Source organism: Protopterus annectens, chromosome 16.part0 (genome assembly GCF_019279795.1).
Source record: "Protopterus annectens isolate FY-2018-M chromosome 16.part0, PAN1.0, whole genome shotgun sequence".
Taxonomy (NCBI): Eukaryota; Metazoa; Chordata; order Ceratodontiformes; family Protopteridae; genus Protopterus; species Protopterus annectens.
The window spans coordinates 565,616,351-565,641,681 of record NC_056750.1 but is presented as its reverse complement, the minus strand read 5'-3'; the positions used below and the strand labels follow the sequence as shown (position 1 = coordinate 565,641,681).

Here is a 25,331-nt window from a genome sequence, read left to right as displayed (position 1 = left end):
TTCCTGGTACCCAGGAAAGACGATTCATGGTGTCCTATCCTGGACCTTTCTACCTTAAACACTTTTTTGGTGATTCCCAAATTCAAGATGCTAACTCTTCACCTTCTACTTCCTATGCTAGGCAAAAATGCCCGGTTAGCAACACTGGATTTAAAGGAAGCCTACCTGCACATCCCAGTCAGGGAATCTTGCAGAAGATACCTACGCTTCAAAGCAGGCTACATGCACTGCCCTTTGACTAGTCTACTGTGCCCAGGGTATTCACAAAGTGCCTAGCGCCTGTCATTGCATTTTGCAGGCAAAGAAAAATTCAAATATACCCATACCGGGACAATTGTCTAATTCAGGCAGAAAGCCAGGTCATACTTTTGAATCATCTGGCATTTGTACAAAATGTGCTAATTTGTCTGAGGTACTTCATAAACAAAAAAAGTCACATCCAGTACCCTGTCAACAAATTGTATTCCTGGGAGCAAGCTTTAACACAACTTCCCAGATGGCTTTCCTCATGCCAGAGAAACAAATTCAATTGACAACCTACTTCAAACTAGTGGCCACGAAAATCCTGCTATCTGCAAGGCAAATACTGCAAGCCTTGGGGTTCATTGCCTCCTGCATTCTCCTAATTCCATATGCAAGGCTGCATATGAGGAAACTACAGTGGTATCTAAAAAGCCTATGGTGTCAACATTCTCTGGATCTAGAAGCAATGATTCCCATCATACTTTGCCTACGCCTAGAGTTTCTTTGGTGGGCAGAGGCTTGCCACCAAAACAAGGGACTACCATTCACTCTACCCCCTGCCGCCCAAACCCTAACAACAGATGCATCAGACTATGCACGGGGGGGCTCACTTCGCAGGGAAGTGCATTCAGGGCAAATGGAACCAGAGTCAAATGCACCTGCATATCAATCATAGATATTAGCCGTACAGAATGCTCTGACAGCCTTCAAGGACCACATTCTTCCAGGACAATTAATGGTAAAGACGGACAACACCACTGTTGTGTGGTACATAAACAAGCAGGGGGGTACCCATTCTTATGCCCTCTGCAAACTAGCCATGGCATTGTGGAACACAGCCTTGCGCTACCAAGTGCATCTACAAGCTCAATTCCTGCCAGGAAAACTGAATACACTGGCAGATGGGCTAATCAGAAACCTCATGGACCCACACGAGTGGAAACTGGAACCAAAGATTTTCAACATGTTGACAAACAAATGAGGGAGCCCAGATATAGACCGGTTTGCCTCCCCCCAGAACTACCAATTGGACAAACTTTGCACAAGGACTCCCCACAAACAAGCTTGGAAAGTGGATGCTCTGTCCTTCAGCTGGAAAAAACCTATCAGTTTATGCCTTTCCTCCTCTGCCTCTCCTCTCCAAAGTACTGCTAAAGATCAAACAGGACAAACCAAGGACGATATTGATTGCACCAGACTGGCCACGCCATCACTGGTAGCCCCTCTTGCGCAGTGTCACTGTTGGCCCCATGGCACCTGCCTCTGACCCCTACCCTGTTCTCTCAGCAGGAGAACCAGGTTCTGCACCCTCAGCTTCAAACCCTGAACCTAGCAGCCTGGCTAATTACCTAATCTCTCCCTTAACCATCCCTCAGTAAACCAGTGATGGCTATCATTTTGGAGGCAAGGAGGCCTAGTACTAGAAAATCTTATGCTGAAAAATGAAAAAAAGATTCTGTGCCTGGAACCAATCTCAAGGGATGAGCACAGCAGTGCCCAACTTACCTCAGATTCTTCAGTACTTAACTGAGACGCTTCACAGGGGACTTTTTTTCCTCCATCAAAATTCACGCCTCAGCCATTTCAGCTCTTTATAACACAGAACCTCTTCTCCTCTCTCATCCATTACTCAGGCAGTTCCTCAGAGGGGCCAAAAATGTAAGACCACACAGGAGAGCCCCATCTCCAGCTTGGGACCTTAACTTTGTATTGGAGAAACTCACTCTTCCTCCTTTCGAGCCAGCTGCTAGTGCAGGTTTAAAATTATTTTCTTGGAAAACAGCCTTCCTTTTAGAAATCACTTCAGCAAGAAGGGTATCTGAATTACAGGCCCTTATGGCAGTGGAGCCTTTCATCATCTTTCATGCGGACAGGGTGTCCCTCAGAACCAATCCCTCCTTCATGCCCAAGGTGGTATCCAGTGTGGCTCTCACAGTCCATTCATTTACCAGCCTTCTTTCCTAATCCACAAAACAAACGGGAACGGATACTGCACTCCTTAGATGTGCACAGACAAATTAGATTTTACTTTGACAGGACTAAACCTCAAAGGAAATCTGAACAACTGCTGGTGGCATTTGCTGCAGGGGCAGAGGGGAAGGCTATTTCAAAGCAAACTATTTCTAAATGGATAGGCCATTGCATTAATTTCTGCTATAAGCACCATGGAAAACCTATCCCACAGGGGATCCGACCCCATTCAACCAGGACTGCATCTACCTCTACAGCCTTTCTCAGAGGTGTCCCTGCCAGGGACATCCTAGAAGCTGCTGCCTGGAGTTCTGTACATACCTTCACCAAGCCTTACCATTTGCCAATTTTCTCTAAATCCAGAGCTGGCTTTGCCACTGCACTCTTGCAGGGTCTTATAGCTGGTCCTAATGCTATCTAAATTCCTCCTCCCATCCTTAGCTTTGGAATTTACCCAAATGCGTTGACTGCAACAGTGAAACATGAAGAACATAGTACAGGTGTATACACTTGCCATAAATGTAGATGTTGGAGTGTATTCACTGTTGCAGTCCTGGTTACCCTCCCTCCAGCCCCCTGATTTCTTTGGCTATACCTCTACTCTCCTTTGCTATGCTTAAAAGCTTTTTAGTGTATTTGCTTTTTTATTGGAGGTATATCCTTGTATATATGTATAGATATGTTTTATTGCTTCCCATTAAGGGGGCACCTGACATCTGGGGCAAGAAAAACTGATGTAATGGCGTCGGCTGCATGTTTTATACCCCTGATGACCTGACGTCATGGAAGAAGAGACAGCAACCGACACAGGACCCAAGACTTTGTTAATCAGGCTGACTGAGGGCTACTGCAAGCAGGTAACCCAAATTTGATGACTGCAACAGTGAATACACTCGGAACATCTTTATGGTAAGTGTACACAACTGTACTTTCCTATTTTCCCTTGTCTAAGGGCAGAGGCCTGCTACCACAACAAGAGACTCCCTTTCACTCTATCCCCTGCCATCCAAACCCTAACAACAGATGCATCAGACTATGCATGGGGGGGCTCACATGGCAGGGCATTGCATTCAGGGCAAATGGAACCCAAAATAGATGCACCTGCATATCAATCAAAAAGAAATGTTAGCTGTACAGTATGCTCTTACAGCCTTCAGAGACCTTATTCTTCCAGGACAACTATTGGTAAAGACAGACAACACCACAGTTATGTGGTAGATAAACAAGCAGGGGGGAACCCATTCCTACCCACTCTGCAGACTAGCCGTGGCTCTGTGGAACACATCCTTGAGCTTCCAAGTGAACCTACAAGCTCAATTCCTGCCAGGCAAACTAAATTCACTGGCAAACGACTTAAGCAGAAATCTCATGAAACCACACGAATGGAAACTGGAACCCAAAATATTCAAGCTCTTGAACAAATTGGAGACTCCAGACATAGTCCTGTTTGCCTCCCCTCAGAACTACCAGTTGAACAAATTCTGCACCAGAACTCCCCACAGTCAAGCTTGGAAAGTGGATGCCCTGTCCTTTACCTGGGAAAGCCTCTCAGTTTATGCCTTTCCCCCTCTGCCTCTCCTCTCGAAGGTTCTATTAAAGATCAAACAGGACAAGCCAAGGCAATACTGATTGCACCAGATTGGCCACGCCAGCACTGGTTCCTCCTTTTGTGCAGTCTGACAGTGCTACAACCTTGGCACCTGCCTTAGTCCCCTTCCTTGCAGTCCCAGCAGACGGGCCAGATTCTGCACCCTCAGCTTCAAACCCTGAACCTTGCAGCCTGGCTAATTCACTGACCTCACCTGCAGCAGTCCTCAGTAAGCAGGTGCTGGATGTCATTCTTGAGGCAAGGAGGCGTAGTACTTGAAAATCCTATTCAGAAAAGTGGAAAAGATTCTGTTCCTGAAGCCAGGCTCAGGGGATCAGCACAACCGTGCCCAGCTTACCTCATATTCTAGATTATTTAACAGAAATGCTCCACAAGGGCCTGTCTTTCTCTTCAATTAATATTCATGCCTCTGCCATATCAGTACATCATAATACTGACCCCCACCCCTCTCCTCTCATCCCCTGCTAAAACAACTTCTTAGAGGGGCCAAAAATTTAAGACCGCCCAGAAAGGCTCCCACTCCAGCCTGGGACCTTAACTTTGTATTGGAAAAACTCACCCCCCCCCCCCCCCCTCTGAACCAGCTGCTACAACCGAGTTGAAATTCCTTTTGTGGAAAACAGCTTTACTTCTGGCCATCACTTCAGCAAGAAGAGTGTCTGAACTGCAGGCCCTCATGGCAGTGAAAACCCTTCATTGTCTTCCATGCGGACAGGGTTTCCCTCAGGACTAGTCCATCCTTCATGCCCAAGATGGTGTCTAGTGTGGCTCTAAGCCAATCCATTCATTCGCCTACTTTTTTCCCTAATCATCAGAATAAAGGGGAATAGATACTGCATTCTCTGGACGTACACAGACAGCTTAGATTCTGTTTGGACAGGACTAAGCCTCTCAGAAAATCTGACCAGCTGTTAGTTAGCTTTGCTACAAGGGCAGAGGGGAAGGCCATTTCAAAGCAAACCATTTCCAAATGGATAACACATTGCATCCATTTTTGCTACAAACACCACGGAATTACCTACCCCACAGGGGATAAGAACACATTCCACCAGGGCTGTATCTACTTCTACTGCATTTCTTAGAGGAGTCCCCTACCAGGGACTTCCTGGAAGCTGCAGCCTGGAGCTCTGTACATACTTTCACCAAGCATTTTACCACCTGCCTATCTTTTCTAAATCCAGAGCTGTATTTGCCACAGCAGTTTTACAGAGCCTTATAGCTATCCCTAATTCTCTTTAACTACCTCCACCCTTCCTTAGCTTTGAGAATCAACCCAAATGTGATGACTGCAACAGTGAAACATGAACATAGTACAGTTGTGTACACTTACCATAAATGTAGATGTTCGAGTGTGTTCACTGTTGCAGTCCTGGTTACCCTCCCTCCAGCCCCCTGACTTCTCTTTGACTTTTACCTTTCCTCCTTGTTTGGCATATTTTATTTTATCATGTGTATTTGCTGGGGGTGTTCCATACCATATAATTGCTTCCTTTTGTGGGGGCATCTGACATCTGGGGCAAGAAAAACATGCAAGGGCGTCGGCTGCATGTTTTATACCTTTGACGACCTAACGTCATGGAAGAGGTGACAGCATCTGACTCACAAATCCAATGACTCTGTATTCTGGCTGCCTGAGGGCTACCTGCAGGCAGATAACCAAAATGTGATGACTGCAACAGTGAATACACTCGAACATCTACATTTACGGTAAGTGTACACAAATGTACTTTGTGCTAGCAGTCCTAATACTACCTCTTATTTCTTTTACTACAGAACAGAAAAAAAATATTTTAGAATAGTCTGGCAATCCAAGTGCAGGAAGATTTAAAAGTACTGTCAGTTATATATAAGTTTGTTCATGATGATCCTGCCAGGGTAAAGGTTTAGAGGTATCCTCCTTTAATAGCTCTAAAAAAGGTTTTATTGCTTCTGCATAATTACAAACCCATTGTCGGCAGTAACCTGTTGTCCCAGAAAAACTCGCAGCTATTTTAATGTAGTAAGGTGTAGTGCAGCTTGCATGAAATACATGAAGGCAAAATCTGTCTCCATCTACTGCCATCTCAAATAAGATATCCCAAGCACTGAATTTGCAATTTCCACAGCCACAGTTTTTCTTTATTAACTTTAAATCCTAATTCTGCTGAGTCAAAAGAAAACTCATGTACAGTTCTTTGAAGCTAAAAGCAAATCATCTACATACTAAATTAAAGAAGACCAGTAAGGAAATTTAATCTGAAATGGGTGGGAGATTCTATGTACCCTTGCGGTAATACATTCCAAGTATACTGCTTAGAGATTGGGAGGTTTTCAGCATTTGCTAAACTAATCATAAGATCTAGTAGCTTCTGTATCAACAAGAAATGGGGAAAGATGTATTTTGCAGTGTAACATTGAAAAAAGGACAGTCTTGGTCAGTCGGTGCCAAGGAAAATAACTGCAGTTCCTATTCATGGCTGTTCTAACGAGTTTTCTGCCACACTGGTGGCTGCCAAGCAGTGTCCTCTATAGGAGGGTTTCTTTCAGGTTGCTGTGGAATTTGAGCATTTGGCAAATTCGCTTGCTGTCCAAATAATGGACTTTCATTTCACCATTGCCCAGTCTGACCACAATTAAGAGAGACATTTAATTGTGGTGCACCTCGCAGTGATGGTGGTGAATCAAGGGAGATGATAATTTTGCTAATACTGTCCTAGGAGTTGCTGAAAGAATCAGAATCTCTCTCTTTCCCTATTTCCTATTCCACTTCCCCACCCATGGGAGTCAGTATTGAACTGCCAGAGCTGAATATGTTCCAACTTTTTCTTTTGCTGTTTTTCTTCCTTAAGTATATCACCTGCTACATATTGTGCCTGGTTTAAAATGTCATGGATGCGTAAGCTTAGCCAGTTCAAACAAACCTTTTTAATCTGTACATGTACAGGTAGTACCAAACTCTGTACAAAAACTACTGACAACCTGCTGGCTGCTGCACATTCTGTAGGCTCTGGATGTCCAGAGAAGGCTTCAAAAGCATATATAATGCATTACAAATATGCATCAATAGATTCATTCTTTTTCTGCCCATTAGCTTTTATTCTTGCCCACTTAGGAGTAGGGAAGCACTTTGTGGTAATGCCCGTAAGAGGTTTTCTAGCCGCAAGAAATCCAGCATCTCTATGCTTCAGAATGTTGTCACCTGTGATGTTCATCGTGCATACAGCTGCAGTCATAACAGATGGGTTCTCCTGCCGTCAGGCGGGTCCTCGGTTGGCCGAATTCCAAAGTCTAGGTCCGGCGTCGGTTGTCGTCGCTTCTTCCCTGATGTCAGTGTGACAGGGGTATAAAAGAACCAGACGACGCCATGTTCTTCAGTCTTTCTTGCTGCGCGGTGCCCGAAGCAGAAGCAGTTCGCAAGTGCCGGTCGGCCAGCTCCTGAGATTACGAAAAATTTGGAAAACCGAAGTCTTCTTTAAAGCTAACTACCCCGTTGGGGAAACTTTTCTTGCCTCAGACCGATGTCAGACAAAGTTAATAATTGTATTTCTTGTGGGAAGCAAATACCGCATAAGGATTTCCATTCCCTCTGTATACCTTGTTTAGGCCCAGACCACGACGTCTCGGTCTGTCACTGTTGTGCTACATTCAACAAACGCACTATTAAGCGTCGGGCGGCGTTCGCCCAGCATTTTTTTGGGAAAGCATTTAACTATACCATGTCATCGGATCGGATTTGTCTAAAAAACGCAAAGACAAGGACCGACACTCTAGGTCCGCGGCCTCTACCGACACCACGCCAAAGCCGACTACATGTGGTCCGGTTCCCAGTGAGGCGCCTACGCAGCCCCTGACTACCGACGACACATCTTTGGCGGTGTCTCCTGTACCCGAGGTCACAGGCTCCTCGGCCCACACACCGACTACAGATACCGAAGCCACTCTTGGCGTTGAAACACAGAATGTGGACAGGTCCACCTCCACTCAAGGTGTCTTCAGACCTTCCTCTTCTTTCTCCATCAAGGCTTTCACCAAGTCTAAAGCAACCATGCACCCTAAGAGACCAGTTACACAGGGCCCATCTCCAGGCCCCATGCCTAAGAGACAGATGCTTAAAATGGCTGAGGATTTAATTACTCTAATCAGAGGTTCCCAGCCACATCCGGACAAAAGGCCCAGAGTGGAGGAAGATTCCCCCTCCTCTGATCAGGGATCCATTATTTCAGAACACTCTGATCAGGAACAGGCTTACTCCCCTTTTGAAGACTCTGATGCAGAGGAGTCTATTCCTTCTGTATCCCCCCCTGAGGATTTCTCATTTGGGGAAACTTTGCATACCTTAAGGGAACACTTCCACTGGGAAGGCCAGGATTATTCAGATTCCAAGAAAAGGCTCAGGGAATTTCTTTTGTTACCCCAGCACAGGCCTCTGGCTATACCTCCTGTCTTGGACATCCTAGATGATGTTTACTCGAAGGCCTGCCTTAACCCGGACTCTCTACCTCCAGCTCCAGTTAAGCCTGACAGGTACTACAGGGTTCCTGACTCACACCAATTTCTTTACAAAAGCCATGCTGCTGACCTAGAAACCATCTCACAGGGACCCAAGTGAGTTAAGGCTTCCATTGCCAAAAATCCATTGCCTTCTGAGAGAGATTCCAGATCCTTAGAAAGGTGGGGGAAAAGGGTATATACCTCGGCTACCTTAACCATGAGGGCCTTAAACTGTCAGTTTCATATGCTAAAATACCAACAGTTTCTGTTATCTCAATTGAAAAGTAAAATGTCACAACCTGAACAACCAGACTTGAAGGAGTTGCAGGATTTGATGCATAGTGCAGAACAAGTGGGTAAACATACCTTACAATGTGGTTTTGATGCTCTAGAGGCCTCATGTAGAGCTGCTGTTACAGGCTCAGTCATACGCAGGCATGCTTGGCTCAAGGAACAAACCTTGCCTGATCATGTCAAAGCTAAATTACTAGACGCCTCTTCAAAAGGATGTACTATTTGGGACAAATGCTGAGGAAGTATTACGAAAATGGAGGAAAAAGCTAAATCAATGCAAACTGTGAAAGAATTTCTGCAGGTTCAACCACCACGTTTTAGTAGAAATTGACCTTCCAAAAACTGGTCCTTTCCTGCCACGGACAGACCCCAAAGAGGCAGATACAGGCCGAGGGGCAGAGGACAACCACAAGGATCATAGAGGCAGACAATGGCAAGCTCCTACACAAAGAGATGGTGAGGACAACTCACAATCTTTCAGAAAGCAAACCCAATGACTTTCCCCTTTGCAGGCCAACCAGGTCTCAAATGGAAGCTCCCTTAGGAGGAAAGCTGGCACTTTTCTCAAAAAATTGGCATGTTGTCACAAAGGACAAATGGATCCTGGACATTATAAACAGAGGCTACAAATTCCACTTCCATACCCTTCCAAAAATGAGAGGCATGCCAAAACTGCCACACAATCAAAGGGCAGAGGCACAAAAGCAAATTTCAGATCTTATAAACATGAAAGCTATTCAAGAGGTACCTACACACAAACAAGGTCAAGGTTTTTATTCCAGGCTATTTCTGGTGCCAAGGAAGGGAAAAGATTGGAGACCTATTTTGGACCTTTCCATCCTAAACACATTCCTAATCGTACCAAAATTCAAGATGCTCACTCTACAGCAACTTCTTTCCATGCTGGGCAAGGAGTCTTGGCTGGTAACATTGGACCTCAAGGAGGCATACCTGCATGTCCCAATCAGACAAAATTGCAGAAGATACCTCAGATTTCTTGCAGGTTCAACTCATTATCAATTCTCTGCATTGCCTTTTGGCTTGTCTACTGCGCCCAGAGTATTCACGAAATGCCTGGCATCAGTAATTGCCTACTGCAGACTTCAAGGGATACAAATATACCCTTATTTGGACGACTGCCTGATCCAAGCAGACAGCAAGCACATTCTTCTGAAACATCTGGCTTATGTAATAATGTTATTAAACTTTCTGGGATACGCAGTCAACAAAGAGAAATCAAGGCTAATCCCCTCTCGAAATATAATTTTCCTGGGTGCCAATTTGGACACAAACACCCAGATGGCCACCTCACGCCAGAGAAGCAGGGGCAACTAACTCAATATTTCAAAACAATGGCAAATTGCACCAGGCTGACTGCAAGGAAAATCCTGCAGGCTCTGGGATTCATGGCATCTTGCATCTTGCTAATCATATGCAGCTTTGCACATGGGAGAAAACTACAATGGTACCTAAAAAACATATGGTCTCAACACAGCCACAGTTTGGAAACAATAATACCACAACTTCCATGTCTGCAAAAGGAATTTCTGTGGTGGGCTCAAGCATGTCAAGCAAACACAGGTCTTCCATTCAGCAAGCCTCAAGCAAATCAAGTCATCACAACAGACGCCTCAGACTACACCTGGGGGGGCGCACATGACCGATCAGTGCATTCAGGGCAAATGGTCCCAAAAAGAAAAGCATCTTCACATCAATCAAAAAGAAATGCTAGCAGTAATAAATGCTATTATAGCTTTCAAGGACCTTCTACAACCAGGTCAACTATTGATAAGAACGGACAACACCACAGTTATGTGGTACATAAACAAGCAGGGGGGAACGCATTCCTATCCCCTATGCAGACTGGCCATATCACTTTGGAACATGGCCATGGACTTACAAATGGAACTTACAAGCACAGTACTTGCCAGGCAAGGAAAACACACTGGCAGACAACCTAAGCAGGAATATGATAGATCCACACGAATGGATGTTGCATCCAAAAGTTTTAACAGAAATAATCCAAGAATGGGGAAGGCCAGACATAGATCTCTTTGCCTCCCACAAAAATCATCAATTGACAAAATTCTGCTCGAGGACCTTCCACCCAAAGGCCTGGAGAGTGGACGCTCTCTCTTTCAGCTGGACATCATTGACAGTTTATGCCTTCCCGCCTCTTCCTCTGCTGTCCAAAGTCCAATTGAAGACCAGAGCAGACAGACCAAAAATGATCCTCGTTGCTCCGGACTGGCCAAGGCAGCACTGGTACCCACTCCTGAGGAGCCTGACTCATTCCCCTCCATGGACCCTGCCTCTAATGCCTCTTCTTCTGACTCAGCACAGCTTCAAAACTCTTCACAGTCAGCTAAAAACACTCACTCTAGCCGCATGGAAGATTCCTTAGCATCACAGCAGGCCCTACTCTCCAAGGAGGTGCAGGATGTCATTTTGGAGGCCAGAAGGCCATCAACTAGAAAAGCTTACTCCGCAAAATGGAAACGTTTTTGTGTCTAGAGTGAGAAAAAGGGCCAGAACCCTGGAAAACTGAATTTACCTCAAATACTACAATATTTGGCTGAACTACTAAGCAGTGGACTTTCGTTCTCCTCCATCAAAATCCATGCCTCAGCCATTTCTGCAGAATACAACACTGATCCTCCTTTATTCTCTCACCCTCTTTTAAGACAGTTCCTCAGAGGGGCTAAGAATTTAAGACCTCCAAGGAAACAACCAATACCTGCTTGGGATCTAAATTTCATTCTGAAAAACTGACTTTGCCTCCTTTTGAGCCAGCTGCTTCATCAGATTTGCAATATTTGTCCTGGAAAACAGCTTTCCTTCTGGCTATCACTTCAGCTCGTAGAGTTTCAGAACTACAGGCCCTCATGGCTGTCCAGCCTTTTATCATCTTCCATCAGGACAGAGTTTCATTACGAACCAACCCTTCCTTTATGCCTAAAGTGGTATCCAGGGTAGCTTTAAATCAGGCCATACATTTACCTACTTTTTATCCCAATCCTCGAAACAAAGGGGAGAGATTACTACATTCCTTGGACATCCACAGGCAACTGCGTTATTATTTGGACAGAACAAAGCCTTTCAGAAAATCAGAACAGCTCTTTGTGGCCTATGCGGTAGGAGCTCCAGGAAAGCCAATTTCCAAGCAGACAATCTCAAAATGGATAGCCCACTGCATACCCTTTTGCTATTCCTTTCATGGCAAAACTGTTCCTACAGGCATTAGAACTCATTCCACCAGGACCACAGCCACCTCTGCAGCCTTCCTCAGAAGAGTTCCTACCAAGGATATCTTGGAAGCAGCCACTTGGAGTTCTGTGCATACCTTCTCCAAACACTACAACCTACCATTATACTCCAAATCTAGAGCAGGCTTTGCCACTGCAGTCTTGCAGGGCATTTTGGCTCCTCCTAGTTCTACCTAGAGCCTACCACCCCTTTCTTAGCTTTGGGATTCTACCCATCTGTTATGACTGCAGCTGTGTGCACGGTGAACATAGTACAGTTTTGTACCTACCATAAATGTAGATGTTCGAGTGCTAATACAGCTGCAGTCCAGGTTTCCCTCCCTCCTTCCCCTCTAGGGGTATTCTTTTATGGTGTATTTGCTTGCAACTACTGTTTTTTGATTATATTGCATTGCTTTACTTCATAATTTTATGTATTGCCTTCCTTCTGGGGGCACCTGACATCTGGGGCAAGAAAAACTGAAGAACATGGCGTCTGCTGGTTCTTTTATACCCTTGTCGCACTGATGTCAGGGAAGAAGTGACGATAACAGACGCCGGACCTAGACTTTGGAATTCGGCCGACCGAGGACCCGCCTGACGGCAGGAGAACCCATCTGTTATGACTGCAGCTGTATTAGCACTCGAACATCTACATTTATGGTAGGTACAAAAGTGTACTTTACATTTATCCCATCTTTTCCTAAAAATACCAAGAGGTGTAGAGGCTTTTAATACTGCTCTCAGGTCTTTGGTGGGTAGGGTTTTGCAGTTCATGTCCTAAGATTTTTCCATGTTTTGTTGCGTGTGCCTAAATGGGAGAGACACTACAATGGCTTGAGAAAATCCACTGCAGTCCATGGCCGTACTACTCTTATGGTAGATTCATCCTCGCCATCTCTTTCTCTGTTTCTGGATTTGGTACTTCTCCCAAGAGGTGTAATTTGTGTCGAAGGTATATCAGAATCCGTAGAAGAGTCAGCATCTCTCTTTTTTCCTATGTTTTTTTTGCAGGGGATGCCCAGTTGTATTCCTCCCAGTCTGTAACAATTGGGAATTTGGCAATCTGCTTAATCTTACCCAAAGTGCTAGTTTTTGCTGACAAACTCTTATTAGGAAATTTTCAGGTTTTCCCACGTTTAGCGTTTTTTTCCATATTTATGTCTTTGATACAGTTTCCCTTTATTAGCTATACATATTAACATTTGGTCTGATGATACTGGACTGGATAATGATGCTGATGGAGTCAAGTGTTGTAACCCAGCCAGTGGGAGGTGACTGGAAGTAACTTGGGCTGTATCCAGGGAAATGGTAATTGTTTCTACAAGTCACCTCTACCTGCCTTCTCGGAGAGGGAATACTGTCAGCTTCTTTAAGCATGAGTGGGTCATAAGGTGGAGGGGGTGCAGAAGGTAACAAAAGGCCAGTCCATCATATGATGATTCTGGCTGCGTGACTAATAGTTTGTCTAACTGTCTTAACAGATGCATACCCCAGGACTGGGATTTCTCATCTGCATATTTTTGTAATGTATTTACTGGTGTCTTTCTCATGTTGCAGTATTCATTCTGTGGGATCCTCTGCCTCAGGCAACCCAAACGTTGGCTCCTATGCAACAGCTCAAGCCTGGTTCCTGCCAGTACATGGGATGTCACATGCAGGGCCATAAACCAGGGGCCTTAAATGTGACCTGTGCACAAACAGACTTCAGAACTTCTCTGCCATAATGGAACATCAGATCGAACGTTTCACTTCGCTGTCTTCAAGAATTCCCAAGACAAGTCCCCCATTGGTGAAACCTTATTTTCCTTGCTTGAGCTTTGGTTGTTGCTTGCTTTCTTAGCCGATGTCCGCTAGGAAGGGAAAATGTAGGTGCGGACATTAAATTCCACACCAAGACTCCCATGAACTCTGTTTTGTTTAGGCCAGTAACACGACCATAGCACCTGCCAGTCGGTTCCCAAAACTCTCCGCAGTCATCTGGCAGCCATAAATTTATATCTAGAGAACCAGAGGTTAAAAAGACTACCTTTACGAATGGATCCAGAGTCAGCTGTCGAGGCGGAACCGCTTAAAAAGAAGGCCAAAGTTTCAAGGCCTACCATTTCTGCTCCTCTGTCGGCCACCCCGCCAACTGCTGATATAGGGATTGAGGGACATCTGCTACAACCAGCACCTTCAGCGACTACCCTCGAGAAAGCTGCTTCAGAAGTACCAGTAGGCACATCCCCGGAGATTCTTCTGACGTCGGCTACTGCCAAGGTTGAGGGGAAACCAGTCTCCACCGGACACCCATCCGCGGTCCAGGAATCTATAACTTCACCCACAGGCCTGATCCCGGAAAGTAGGCTCTCAGCATCGACCAAATCTACTCCTTTAAAAAAAAAAACAAAAGACCAAACATTTATCCGCTCCTTCTGAGAAACAACCTGACTGGCAATCCTTTTCTCAGTCCTTGCTGCAGGCCTTCATGGCCCTTAGGCCATCAGCATCCACAGCAGCCACATTGCCTGCCCTAAGCTCCATGCCAGCTTCAGCTCCCTTTATCCCTCCTACCTTTCCCCAGGAGGAGGATGGCTCATCCTCCTCCTCTGATAAGTCAGTTACCTACTCCTCTCAAATAGCTTCTCCCTTAGACTGTTACTCCCCAGATGAGGACTCCATTGAGGGAGATGACCCCCCCTGCTGCGGATATTACATTTGGAGAAACTATTACTAAAATGAGGGAGTACTTTAAATGGGATACAGCTCAGATGACAGAAATTCAAAAAAGGTATTTTGAGTTGCTCCAGGTGGAATCACCCCTCCCCATCAGCTATCCCTCCTGTGATTCCAGCATACCTGGATGCTTTTGCATCAGCCTCAAAGACTCCTGATTTTCAACCTCCTGTTCTCAAGAGACCTGACCATTTTATAAGGTCCTTGACAAACACAAGTTTCTTGTAAAGCCCCCCTTGGCTGACTCTGCAGTTATAGCAGTGGCCCCTGACAAGCAGTCAAGACTCATTCCTTCCTCCTCACTCTTGCCTTCAGACAAGGATAGCAAGGTAATGGACCGGGTGGGGAAAAAGACATATACCTCTTCCACTCCAGCCTTTAGGGCAATTAATTACGAGACCCACATGGTCAAATATGCCCTAGATTTGTTTGCACAGGCTTCCTCCCTACTGTTCTCCTCGCCTGACTCCCCAAACAAGTCACAAATAGCATCCAAGTTGTCCCTGGCATCTCAGGTAGCCAGACACTGTGATGCAGCTGAGGCCTGTGCAAGATCTGCAGCATCAGCTTTTATTTTACGCAGATATTCATGGCTTCAACTACAGCCCCTTACTGAAGACTTTTAAGACCAAGATTCTGGACGCACCCCTGGACAATAAATTCCTGTTTGGCAAACAGCCTGCTGATCTGTTTAAAAGCCTCCAGGCGAAGAGTAAAGAACTCCAGGACCTGAAACACTTACTGGTCTCCCCATTACCAAAATTTTGTAGGAATTATCCTGCAAAGACCTCTTTTGTCAGGAGAGCGCCCGCCCCATCCACCTGTTCCACCTCCAGACATAGAAGAGGGTCCAGGAAAGCAGCCACCCCAATGGAAGCCCCTTCATAGCCCCCCCAGCAGGCAGCTTTTTCAGGAACAGCTATCATAATGCGTGACTGCCTCAGCCACCTTCCACTCTCATCCCGCCTTTCTGACCGTCTTCCCCTCTGGAAAGAAGTCACTTCAGGCTGCTGGGTCCTGGCAATAGTAGAAAAAGGATGCTTCATGTCTTGGCAGGAAAAACCCATTCCACTAGGCACCCCCTTCCCTCTGAAAAATCATCTTCACCTAATCACTCAGATTATCCAAGAGCTTCTCACCCAGGGGACCATAGAACCTGTTCCCCCGGCTAAGAAGGAAAATGGTTCTACTCCAGGTTATTCCTGGTACCAAAAAAGGATAGCCCTTGGAGGCCCATCCTGAATTTATCCTTCCTAAACCTCTTTCTAAAGGTCCCTTCCTTGAGAATGCTATCCCTTCAAAGCCTTATTCCACTATTGCCACCCAAGGCTTTCATGGCCACTTTGGACTTGAAGGAAGTGCCTAGTCCCAGCAGTAGCCTACTGCAGGACCAAGGGCATTCAAATCTACCCCTACGTAAATAACATTCTCATCCTTGCAGAAGGAGAAGACACCCGTAGCAATCATCTGATCATCTTCTCCATGTCACTGCTCCACAGGTTGGGATTCACACACAACCTGAAAAAGTTATACCTCACCCCAGCACAGGACAAAACCTTCCTGGGATGCAGGATAAAGACCAACCTGATGAAGGCTTTCCTCCTTCAGGACAAGATAACCTCCCTGGTCAGCAACTTTCAGGACCTTCTCGTGGTCAACCACCTGTCAGCCAGGTAATTCATGCACCTCCTAGGTCTTATGGCAGCCACCATTCCACTCCTGCCACTAGCCAGATTGCACATGAGGAAGTTATAGTGGTACTAGAAGAATGTGTGGTCACAACACAGCCACCCACTGGACTTACAGGTACCTTTCCTTCCATGCCTAAAAACAGAATTGAAGTGATGGATTCAGCAGATACAACAAAATCCAGGCCTAGCCCTACAACCCACCACACCAACAATGCACACAAATGCCTCAGATCTAGACTGGGGAACAACCATGAATGGCCTCAAGGTGAAAGCCCCTTGTGAGCCATCTCTCCAGAGAAAGCACATCAACGTAAGGGAGACGACTGCAGTCCACTTAGCCCTGCAGGTTTTTCTCCCTCTCATGCAGCCAGGCCCCCTTTAAATCTTCACGGACAACACCACTGTATTATGGTACATCAACAAAGGGGGGACCAAGTCTTACCTGCTCTACAGGCTAACAATGTAAGCATGGGAATTAGCCTCTCGGAACAACATTTCACTGCAGGCGGTCTATATTCCATCCCAGGACAACCAGCAGGCGGATGCTCTCAGCAGATTATTCTGTCTGCTTCACGAGTGGATGTTGCACAGAGATGTATTCCTAGACATTGTCCACCAATGGGGCACATCTCAAATAGATTTGCTTGCCTCCCCCCAGAACAGACAGTTGAAAATCTTCTGTGCCAAGCACCCCTCCCCACTAGCTTGGAGGGTGGACGCCTTCACCATCTCATAGAAGGGACTATTTCTGTATGCTTTCCCTCCCCTCCCTCTCATTCTGAAAGTTCTCCTAAAAATCAGGAGGGACATGCCAAAAGTCTTGCTGGTGACTCCCTATTGGCCAAGGCAGCATTGATTGCCCCTTCAATTTTTTGCCAAGGGCAATCACCACAAGTTGTCTCACAAGGTGGACCTCCTCACACAACAGAAGGGATCTCTCATTCACCCACACCCGCAGATGCTTTGCGTAACACTTTGTGTGATAAACTTTTAATTCCCTTCAGACACTGCTACACTGAGGACATGCTATCTATCCTGCAGGAGCCCAGGAAACCCAATACCAGGAGGTCCTACATTTCCAAATGGGAAAGGTTCTCCAAATGGTGTCTCCAAAGGCATAGGGACCCCTTTCAGGTGGATGTTCCTCTATTCTTAGCCTGTGTGAGCTCATAAAGTTGACCTTTCATGTTATTCAGTGAAGGTTCACATCTGATGATGTTGATCTTCTTTCCATTCATCACTGATGGGTTCGGTTTCGAGCCCTCGGAACTGAGTCAGCCTATTACCAAGCTCATGCCAGCCAAAAACTCTCAAGCTAAGCTTCTACCCACAATGCCCTTTTCCCTGTTACTCAGATCTCGTTTGCCGTGTAGCCATAAAGCCGCTTTTCAGCCGAGCTCTCAGCTAAGTGGAAAATTTTTTGATTTGTGTAAAAAACTTGTTTCTAAAAATGTGTGAGCTATAGTTCTTTTCCTGTCGAATTACAGTAGTGTTAGATACATCTATTTCTCTCTTTTACTACCCATTGGTAACCCTTTTCAGTACCATTGCTCATACTGCCCTTTTCTCTTTAACTTGTGGTATTCCTTGAATACCGTAGTTGGTATTCTTCCCTGTTCTTTCTACTGTAGTGGTGTGTGTTTGATATTGGATTTGTTTATATTTTTTCTGCATGTGTTTGAATCTTTTCTGTCCTAGAAAATTAGAGTTTCATTCTTCTGAAGTTTTTGAATTGTGTTACTTCTCAAGATATCTGATAAGAAGGGTACATTGGGTTTCAAACACTGTACTTCTTGTACTGGTAAACTGCCTAATAGTGACTCTCATGATAATTGTGTTTATTGTTTGGGGATGCCCCACCTTTCAGTGCAGCCTTCCTGTGGGATTTGTCAGAGTTTCAGCCAGGACACTCTGAATGAGCGCAAGAATAAACTAATCTTGAAGGGGCTACTTAAATCTCCCTTTTCAGAGGCCCTTTCTGCGATGGAGGTCTCAACCCCTCCTATGAAAGTTAAGAAAAGGCCCCATTCAGTTCCGTCTTCACCCTCGGGTGACCAGGGTAAGTCTGTGAAACCAAAAATTCCGAAGTTATCCTTGGAGCATAAACCTGCCTCCTCGGCACCGTCCTCATTGGCTCCGAGCACTTCGACTATTGCAACATCAGTGCCGACTTCATCCCCAGCTCCGATACTGCCTCCAGCACCGACTATAGACCTCATCACACCTGCTATGACTTCAGCACCTGTGGTATTTTGGCACAGTGCACGCCTTCGATGCCAATCTCTGCAATGATGATTGAACCTCCCGTTTCAGCTCCGAGGGTCTCTTCAGCACCGAGCTCTAGTACAGCAACACTGGATTTGACCACACTGCTTCCTGTCTCTAAACTCGGGAAATCGGTGTCGGTAGATCATGCACCACAGACCCGATACTCTCCGTCCATAGACCCGTTCTTAGGCCAAGTGGTATAGCCCATTCTTAGATCGACCTGACTCCCCGTCGGTAGTATCCACTTGATCCACCAGGAGCCTTTCAGAACTTGATGTGGTGCGTCTTGTGGATCAGCTGTTGGCAGCCAGGGGGAGGATACGCATGCCTTCCAAGACCCATCCTCCGGCAGGAATTGGGTTGACCTCTCCATGTACTCTAGCCTATTCTCCTCCTTCGGCCATCCCGGTTCCGAAGCCTTCTGCTCTGACATCCTTCTCGGAATCCCCCCCCCCCCCATCTCGCTGCCTGCAGTGGATCTCACTGAGGCTCCAGGTCTGTCCTTTTGGTCCTTGGTTCCTACTGAACCTGTCCTTCCTCAATCTCGTGATTGGGTGGCGGGCTCCTTGGTTTGGGGCACGGTTCTGTGTAGTCCTTCGGTTCCGCCCTCAGTACCGGTAGCCTCGTCCGCACTGATCCAGCTTGAAGGTCCATCCTCAGGAGCAGGTTCGACAGAACGGGATGTGAACCTGGTTCCGAGGTTGTCCTTCTCTGTTCTGGGCTCCCATCCCTCTTCGGGCAGGCCTGCTTTCCATGTGATGGAGAGGGCTCTTGCTTTTAGAAGCATTCCGCCGACCTCGGACACCCACTTTTCTCCACCTGAGCTACAGCTGCCACAGACCGCCTCCCCGGGACATCGGGCAAGGAAGCCGCAGGAAACCCCAGTTCAGGGTACCCACTTTTCCGGGTCCTCCTCTGACGCCCCCACTGAGGAGCCCCCACAGAAGAGATAGTGCAAGAGGAAGCACGTTGACTCACCTGAGGAGTCTCTTAACAGAAGACATGGATTACGATGATGGTGAAGGGTCCCCACGGTCACCCCCTGATGATGTCTCCTTTGGAGACATCCTTGAAATGTTAAAGCAGAGGGGTGACTGGAAGCCCTTCAATCCTTCCCCTGAGGAGTTTGTATTTCTGCAGGCTTTCTGTGCCCAGCCATCTACTTCTTGGGTGACCCCGTCTGCCAACGAGCTAGTCCAGCTCGTAGTGCAACGTACATGGAAGAACCCTGACTCTATTGAGGCAATCTCTTGGAGAACTGACAAAATTCTTTCCCCTCCTGAGGAAAACGCACACTAGTCCAGAGGGTTACCAGTTGACTCTATGGTGATGGCGGCGGCCACAAAAAAGGATCTGGCTGAAGAGAGTCCTGCTGTCCATCTGCCCAACAGGGAGTCCCGGGCCATGGACAGAGTGGGGAAGCGAGTATTTGCGTTAGCGACCTTTGCCATTCGGTCCTTGAACTATTTGCCACATTTTACGAAGCTTCAAAGAGACTTGATCTCAGAACTCTCTGGAACACTCGCAGGACAGGTGTCTGATGAGGTACGGGACAAAGTTGCCTTGCAGCTTGCTATCGTGGAATCAGTCTCCAATCTCGTCCATGAGGTTGCTTTCACATGCAACCAAAGGGGCGGCTAGAGCGGCGCATTCAGGCATTATGAGGCGTCATGCCTGGATGCGCATTTGTGACCTCGCCGATCCCTTCGTTTTCCTTTCTGAATGCTCCCATCGAAGCATCTTCCCTTTTTGGCTCCTAAGTGAAGGACACACTAGCCAGGTGCGAGCAGGACGGCAAGACCCTATCTGCCATAGGCCTTCGTTTAATCCTCAACACACGTTTTCCATGAACCAGAGGACAGGGAATTTGTGGCACAAAAAATCTTAGGGTCATTTCCGTGCTGCATGTGGTGATGATACCCCAGAGGCAGAGGGGGGTAACCACTGTGGAAGACACCCCTGTAGAGGCAGAGGGAGTCCACATAATCAAGGCTCCAGAGACGCTTTCTCTGGACAGTCTTACCAGCGCTCCTGAAGAGCTGCCTGATTGCTTGCCTCTGGAAGCAGTTGGGAGTAATTTCTGTCTGCACCAAGCTGCCCTGGCACTCTGTTACCACTGATCGTTGGGTGCAGAGTATAATTACCAGAGGTTACACCATTCCCCTTATTTCTTACCCGAAACTTCCAACAAAACTTCTCGAAGTTCCACCCAGTCAAAGGGAAGAGGCAGCTTCAGAAATAGGAAAGCTATACCAAAAGAGAGTCATCCAACCAGTCCCACCAGACCAATGTGGATCCAGATTTTACTCAAGATTCTTTTTGGTGCCAAAAAAGACAGGAGACTGGAGACCCATTCTGGATCTCAGCAGCTTGAACAAGTCTGTCGCCCAGACCAAATTCTGGATGCTAACGGTTCAGTCCATCCTCCCCTTTCTGAGGGAGGGCGATTGGATTTGCTCAATAGATCTCTGGAATTCATATTACCATTTCAAAATGGACAAGCTCTCCAGGAAGTCTGCTTTGCTTCCTGCTAGGAGCCAATCATTACCAGTTTTGTGCCCTGCCATTCGGTCTCTCTACAGCCCCCAGACTGTTCACAAAGTGCATGGCAGTGGTCACAGCTCACTTGAGACTGCAAGGATTCCTGGTGTTTCCATATTTGGGACGATTGGCTCCTCACCACCCCCACCAAGCATCTTCTGGTAACAGCTCTACAGTACACACTTTCTCGGGCAGAGATTTTGAGGATAGCTGTGCAGTGGGAGAAGTCAAACCTGGTCCTTACCCAGCAGATAGAATTTATTGGAGCAGTCTTCAACACCTGATCCTGTCTGGTGTCACTCCCAGCTCACAGACTCCAAAGATTGAGGCTTCAACTCCAGGTGATACTCTGTCAAAAAAAAGTCTCTTCGAGAGAAGTTCTTCAGGCCCCTAGGATCCATGGTAGCTGCAATCCCAATAGTGCCTGTTGCCAAGCTGCACATGCGAATTCTCCAGTGGCTTCTTCTTTTTCAGTGGTTCCCGAATCACCACCGTCTACATTTCCAGATCCTGATAACCAACTCCTGCAAGCAGGACCTTCTTTGGTGGATGAGGCCAGACACAGAACTTTGGAGCTGCCCATTCCAGTCCCCTTAGCCCAAGGCCATTGTGACCATGGAATACTTCCCTGATCAGGTGGGGGGGCATTTCCAGGGAGCGACAGTCCAAGGCACATGGTCCAGTTTGGAGGCCAACCTGCATATAAACGTTCTGGAACTGAGAGCGGTGCTGTTAGCTTTGCAGGCATTTCATCTGGTTCTTCCTTCTGGGACAATTGTAATTCAGTTAGACAACATGTAAGTAGTCTGGTATATCAACAAGCAAGGAGGAACCAAGTCCTACCCCTTGTGTCGAGAGGCCATAAGGATTTAGCAGTGGGTGATAGCTTCCAACCTCTTTCTGATAGCAATGCATATCCTGGGGAGTTCCAACGTGATTGCGGACAAATTGAGCATATGTATTCTCCTGCCCCACAAGTGGTCCCTCAGTCCCGATGTGGTAGCAGAAATTTTCAGCCACTGGGGTCAGCTGTGCTGTGACCCTTCCGCCTCTCCATCAAACAACAAGTGCAGCAGCTATTTTACCCTGTTCCCCCCAGAGGGGGAGTCCCTGAGGGGAGCTCTAATTCACGATTGGCCCACAGGACTTCTTTATGCTTATCCCCCCATTCCTCTGATTCCAGAGTTCTTAAAGAAAGCTCATCAGTTGAAATGCAAAGTGATCTTCATAGCCCCTTTTTGACCTCGACAAGTTTGGTTCCTCTTCCTTCGGCCTCATCTAGTATACCTGCCGTGGATTCTGGACCCTCTTCCAGACCGGATTGCTCACCCCCAAGGGTTGAGCCACCCAAATCTGTCCAATGTCAAGCTGACAGCTTGGTTTCTCCACCTCCATTAATTGCCAGGCAGGTTTATCTCACCTCACCTGTTTGGGATATTATCCTGGCCTCTCATAAACCATCCACCAAAAGACTGTATCAAGACAGATGGAAAAGGTTCTCTCTCTGGTCAAAGGATAACATGCTAGATCAGTGCTCAGCTCAGGTCACAGCGGTTTTGCAATATTTGTCTAAGTTTTTTGAGGAGGGTGCCGCAGCCGCTACCATACGAGTACAGCTGGCTGCAATTTCGAATTACCATAATGGGATAGGACGGTACTCCTCTCATCTCACTACATTTATGTAAAACCTTTCTCAGAGGAGTTTCACACATCAGGCCCTCAGTCAGACAGCCTATAGAGCCATGGAACCTTGCGTTAGTTTTACAGTCTTTGACTCAACCTCCCTTTTAACTCGCAGCGAAGTGTGACCTGAAATTCTTGTCTTGGAAATCCTTATTCTTGGTAGCCATTACGTCAGCCAGGCAGGTTTCGGCGCTACAGGCACTGTGCATCAAAAGACCTTGTTTATTTTTTCACAAGGACAGAGTATTACTCCGGATGAATCCTCCTTTCCTCTCCAAGGTTGTTTCTGACATCTGCATCAATCAGTCTATTGACCTTCCAGTGTTCTTCCCGAATTTTTCTAATAAAGGTTGAGTACTGCCTACATACCTTGATGTACACAGACAGCTGATATTCTGTTTAGACAGAACCAAAATTATGAGCATGTCTGACCAGCTTTTCATTTCCTTTTCTGGACCTAGAATGGGAAATTCTGTATCCAAGGTTTTTTATCTAAATGGCCAAGGTACTGTATATGCTTCTCTTGCTCTTCCACAAAAGAACCTATGCCACTGGTTAAAGCCCCTTCCACTAGATCTATGGCAACATCTGTAGCTTTTCACTCCAGGGCTTCTGTAGATGACATTTGCACAGCAGCCACTTGGGCTAAACCCCACACTTTCATCAGTCATTACAAATTGGACGTAGTCTCCAGAGGGAGAGCTGCCTTCGGCTCAGTGGTACTCAGGAACACTCTTCCATAAGGGTCGCCCATGTGTCTCAAGGTAGCTTGGGATTCTGTCCCATCAGTGATGAATGGAAAGAAGATTAGCAACAACAGATAAAAAAAGTTGTGTCTTACCGTAACATTCCATCTGTGTAGTTCATCTATTTTCATTCATCACTTCCTGCCGTACTTCTCCCTCCAAAGGCTACTGGGGGGTTACTTTGGGTCCAGGTGTTTTTTTAGGGCATTTGCGCTGAAGGGGACTCTGCTTTCTGGTCTATCATGGGCAAACTCGATCTGAGGTAACAGGGAGAAGGGCGTTGTGGATAGAAGCTTAGCTTGAGAGTTTTTGGCTGGCGCGAGCTTGCTAATAGGCCGACTCTGTTCCGAGGGCTCGGAACCATACCCATCAGTGATAAATGGAAGAATACATGGAACGTTATGGTGAGACATAACTTTTTATCTGCTATCTCTGCCTACTTACATCTGGACCCCTCCTCTGCTCTCCAGATTGGATGTTAAACCATTCTTAAAAGGGGTCCTGCATATTAGGCCACAAAGAAGCCTATCCCACCACCTTGGGACCTAAACTGTGTTCTAGAAAAACTTAAACTTGCCCCATTCAAGCCAGCCAGCTCTGCCCTTATCTCATCCAGAAGGGTTACAGAATTACAAGCATCCCCACCCTATATGGTCTTCCACAAAGATAGGGTGATCCTGCGCACCAACCCCTCCTTCATGCCCATAGTGGTCAATGAGCTTGTCACTAAGTTAGTCTATTCACTTACCCACCTTCTTTCTTTCTCTTAAAAATGACAATGAGAATACTCGATTCCCTTGATGTCCACAGGCAACTAAGGTTCTGTTTGGACAAAACCGGACCCAGTGCAAATTTCCAATGCAGGAGAAGCAGCATACAAAGTGCTCAGAAATCACACTGCATCAAACTGTTAATATACCAAGTAGCTTTCACAAAACAGTTCAGAATAGAAAAAGAATCTTCTTTATTGTAAAGAAAGACACGTGTGTGAGACTAGAAGATCAAGGTTTTCTTTTTCTCAAACTACAGAATGATTGATATTTTATATTTTTTTCAGTAAATGCAATATTACTGTAACAATAATAGAACCACCACTGACCAATTAAAATAAACAGTGTAGCATGAATTTGGCTAACCCTGAATACTTGTTCATACCATTCCATGTTAGCATCAGTTCTTAATTTCACGATAGAACTTTGTACTGAGAGCAAATGTTACACTTTTGTAACCCCGTCAGTTGTGTCTTTCGTCTTTTCCCGGTTAGGGGTCGCCACAGCGGAACTCCGGTCCGCTAATGATTGGCAGTAGATTTTTACGTGCCGAGTTGCCAGCCCTGATGCACAACCTTCAACGCAGGTACGCCCCTTCACTCATGTCTCCACACAGAAGACGCTTTAGCTGAGAATCGAACAGGACAACGTCTTACTGTGAGGCGACAATGCTACCGCAGCACCACCACCGCAGTTTTTCTAACCCCGTCAGTACTTACTAATATTAGACAAGAAGAAAATCAATAGATACATGCTGAAGAACATTCAAGAATCCCTTTTATGACAGCACATTAAAAATGAAATGCACATACTAACATTTCCCTTCTTTGTACTCTTCACAAAGCTTGATTGTCAACTCAGAAATTCATGAAGTCAAGCTAGAAATCCACATATATAATTCCTTTTCCTGAGTACCTAAGGAAGAAATTCATATGCAAGACAGACCTAGTAAACTTATCCATTGGAAGGACACTTCTCCATATGAGCTCCAGTGTTCAACAGCAGAATCCTCAGAGTATTCTTGCAAAGTACACTTCTGTGGCTTTTTATTGCAGGGCAGCTTTTCTCAGCAGAAGAGATGC

The 25,331-nt window shown here is 46.3% G+C and overlaps 1 protein-coding gene across 1 annotated transcript in view; it reads left to right on the top strand.

The window, feature by feature from the left end:
- FUBP3 (far upstream element binding protein 3) overlaps window positions 1-25,331 on the top strand; it is a 1,726,332-nt gene that overhangs the window by 1,522,827 nt on the left and 178,174 nt on the right. The window contains exon 14 of the mRNA XM_044058146.1: window positions 16,050-16,356. Coding sequence (XP_043914081.1) covers window positions 16,050-16,356 — 307 coding nt within the window. The remainder of the gene's footprint in view (window positions 1-16,049; window positions 16,357-25,331) is intronic.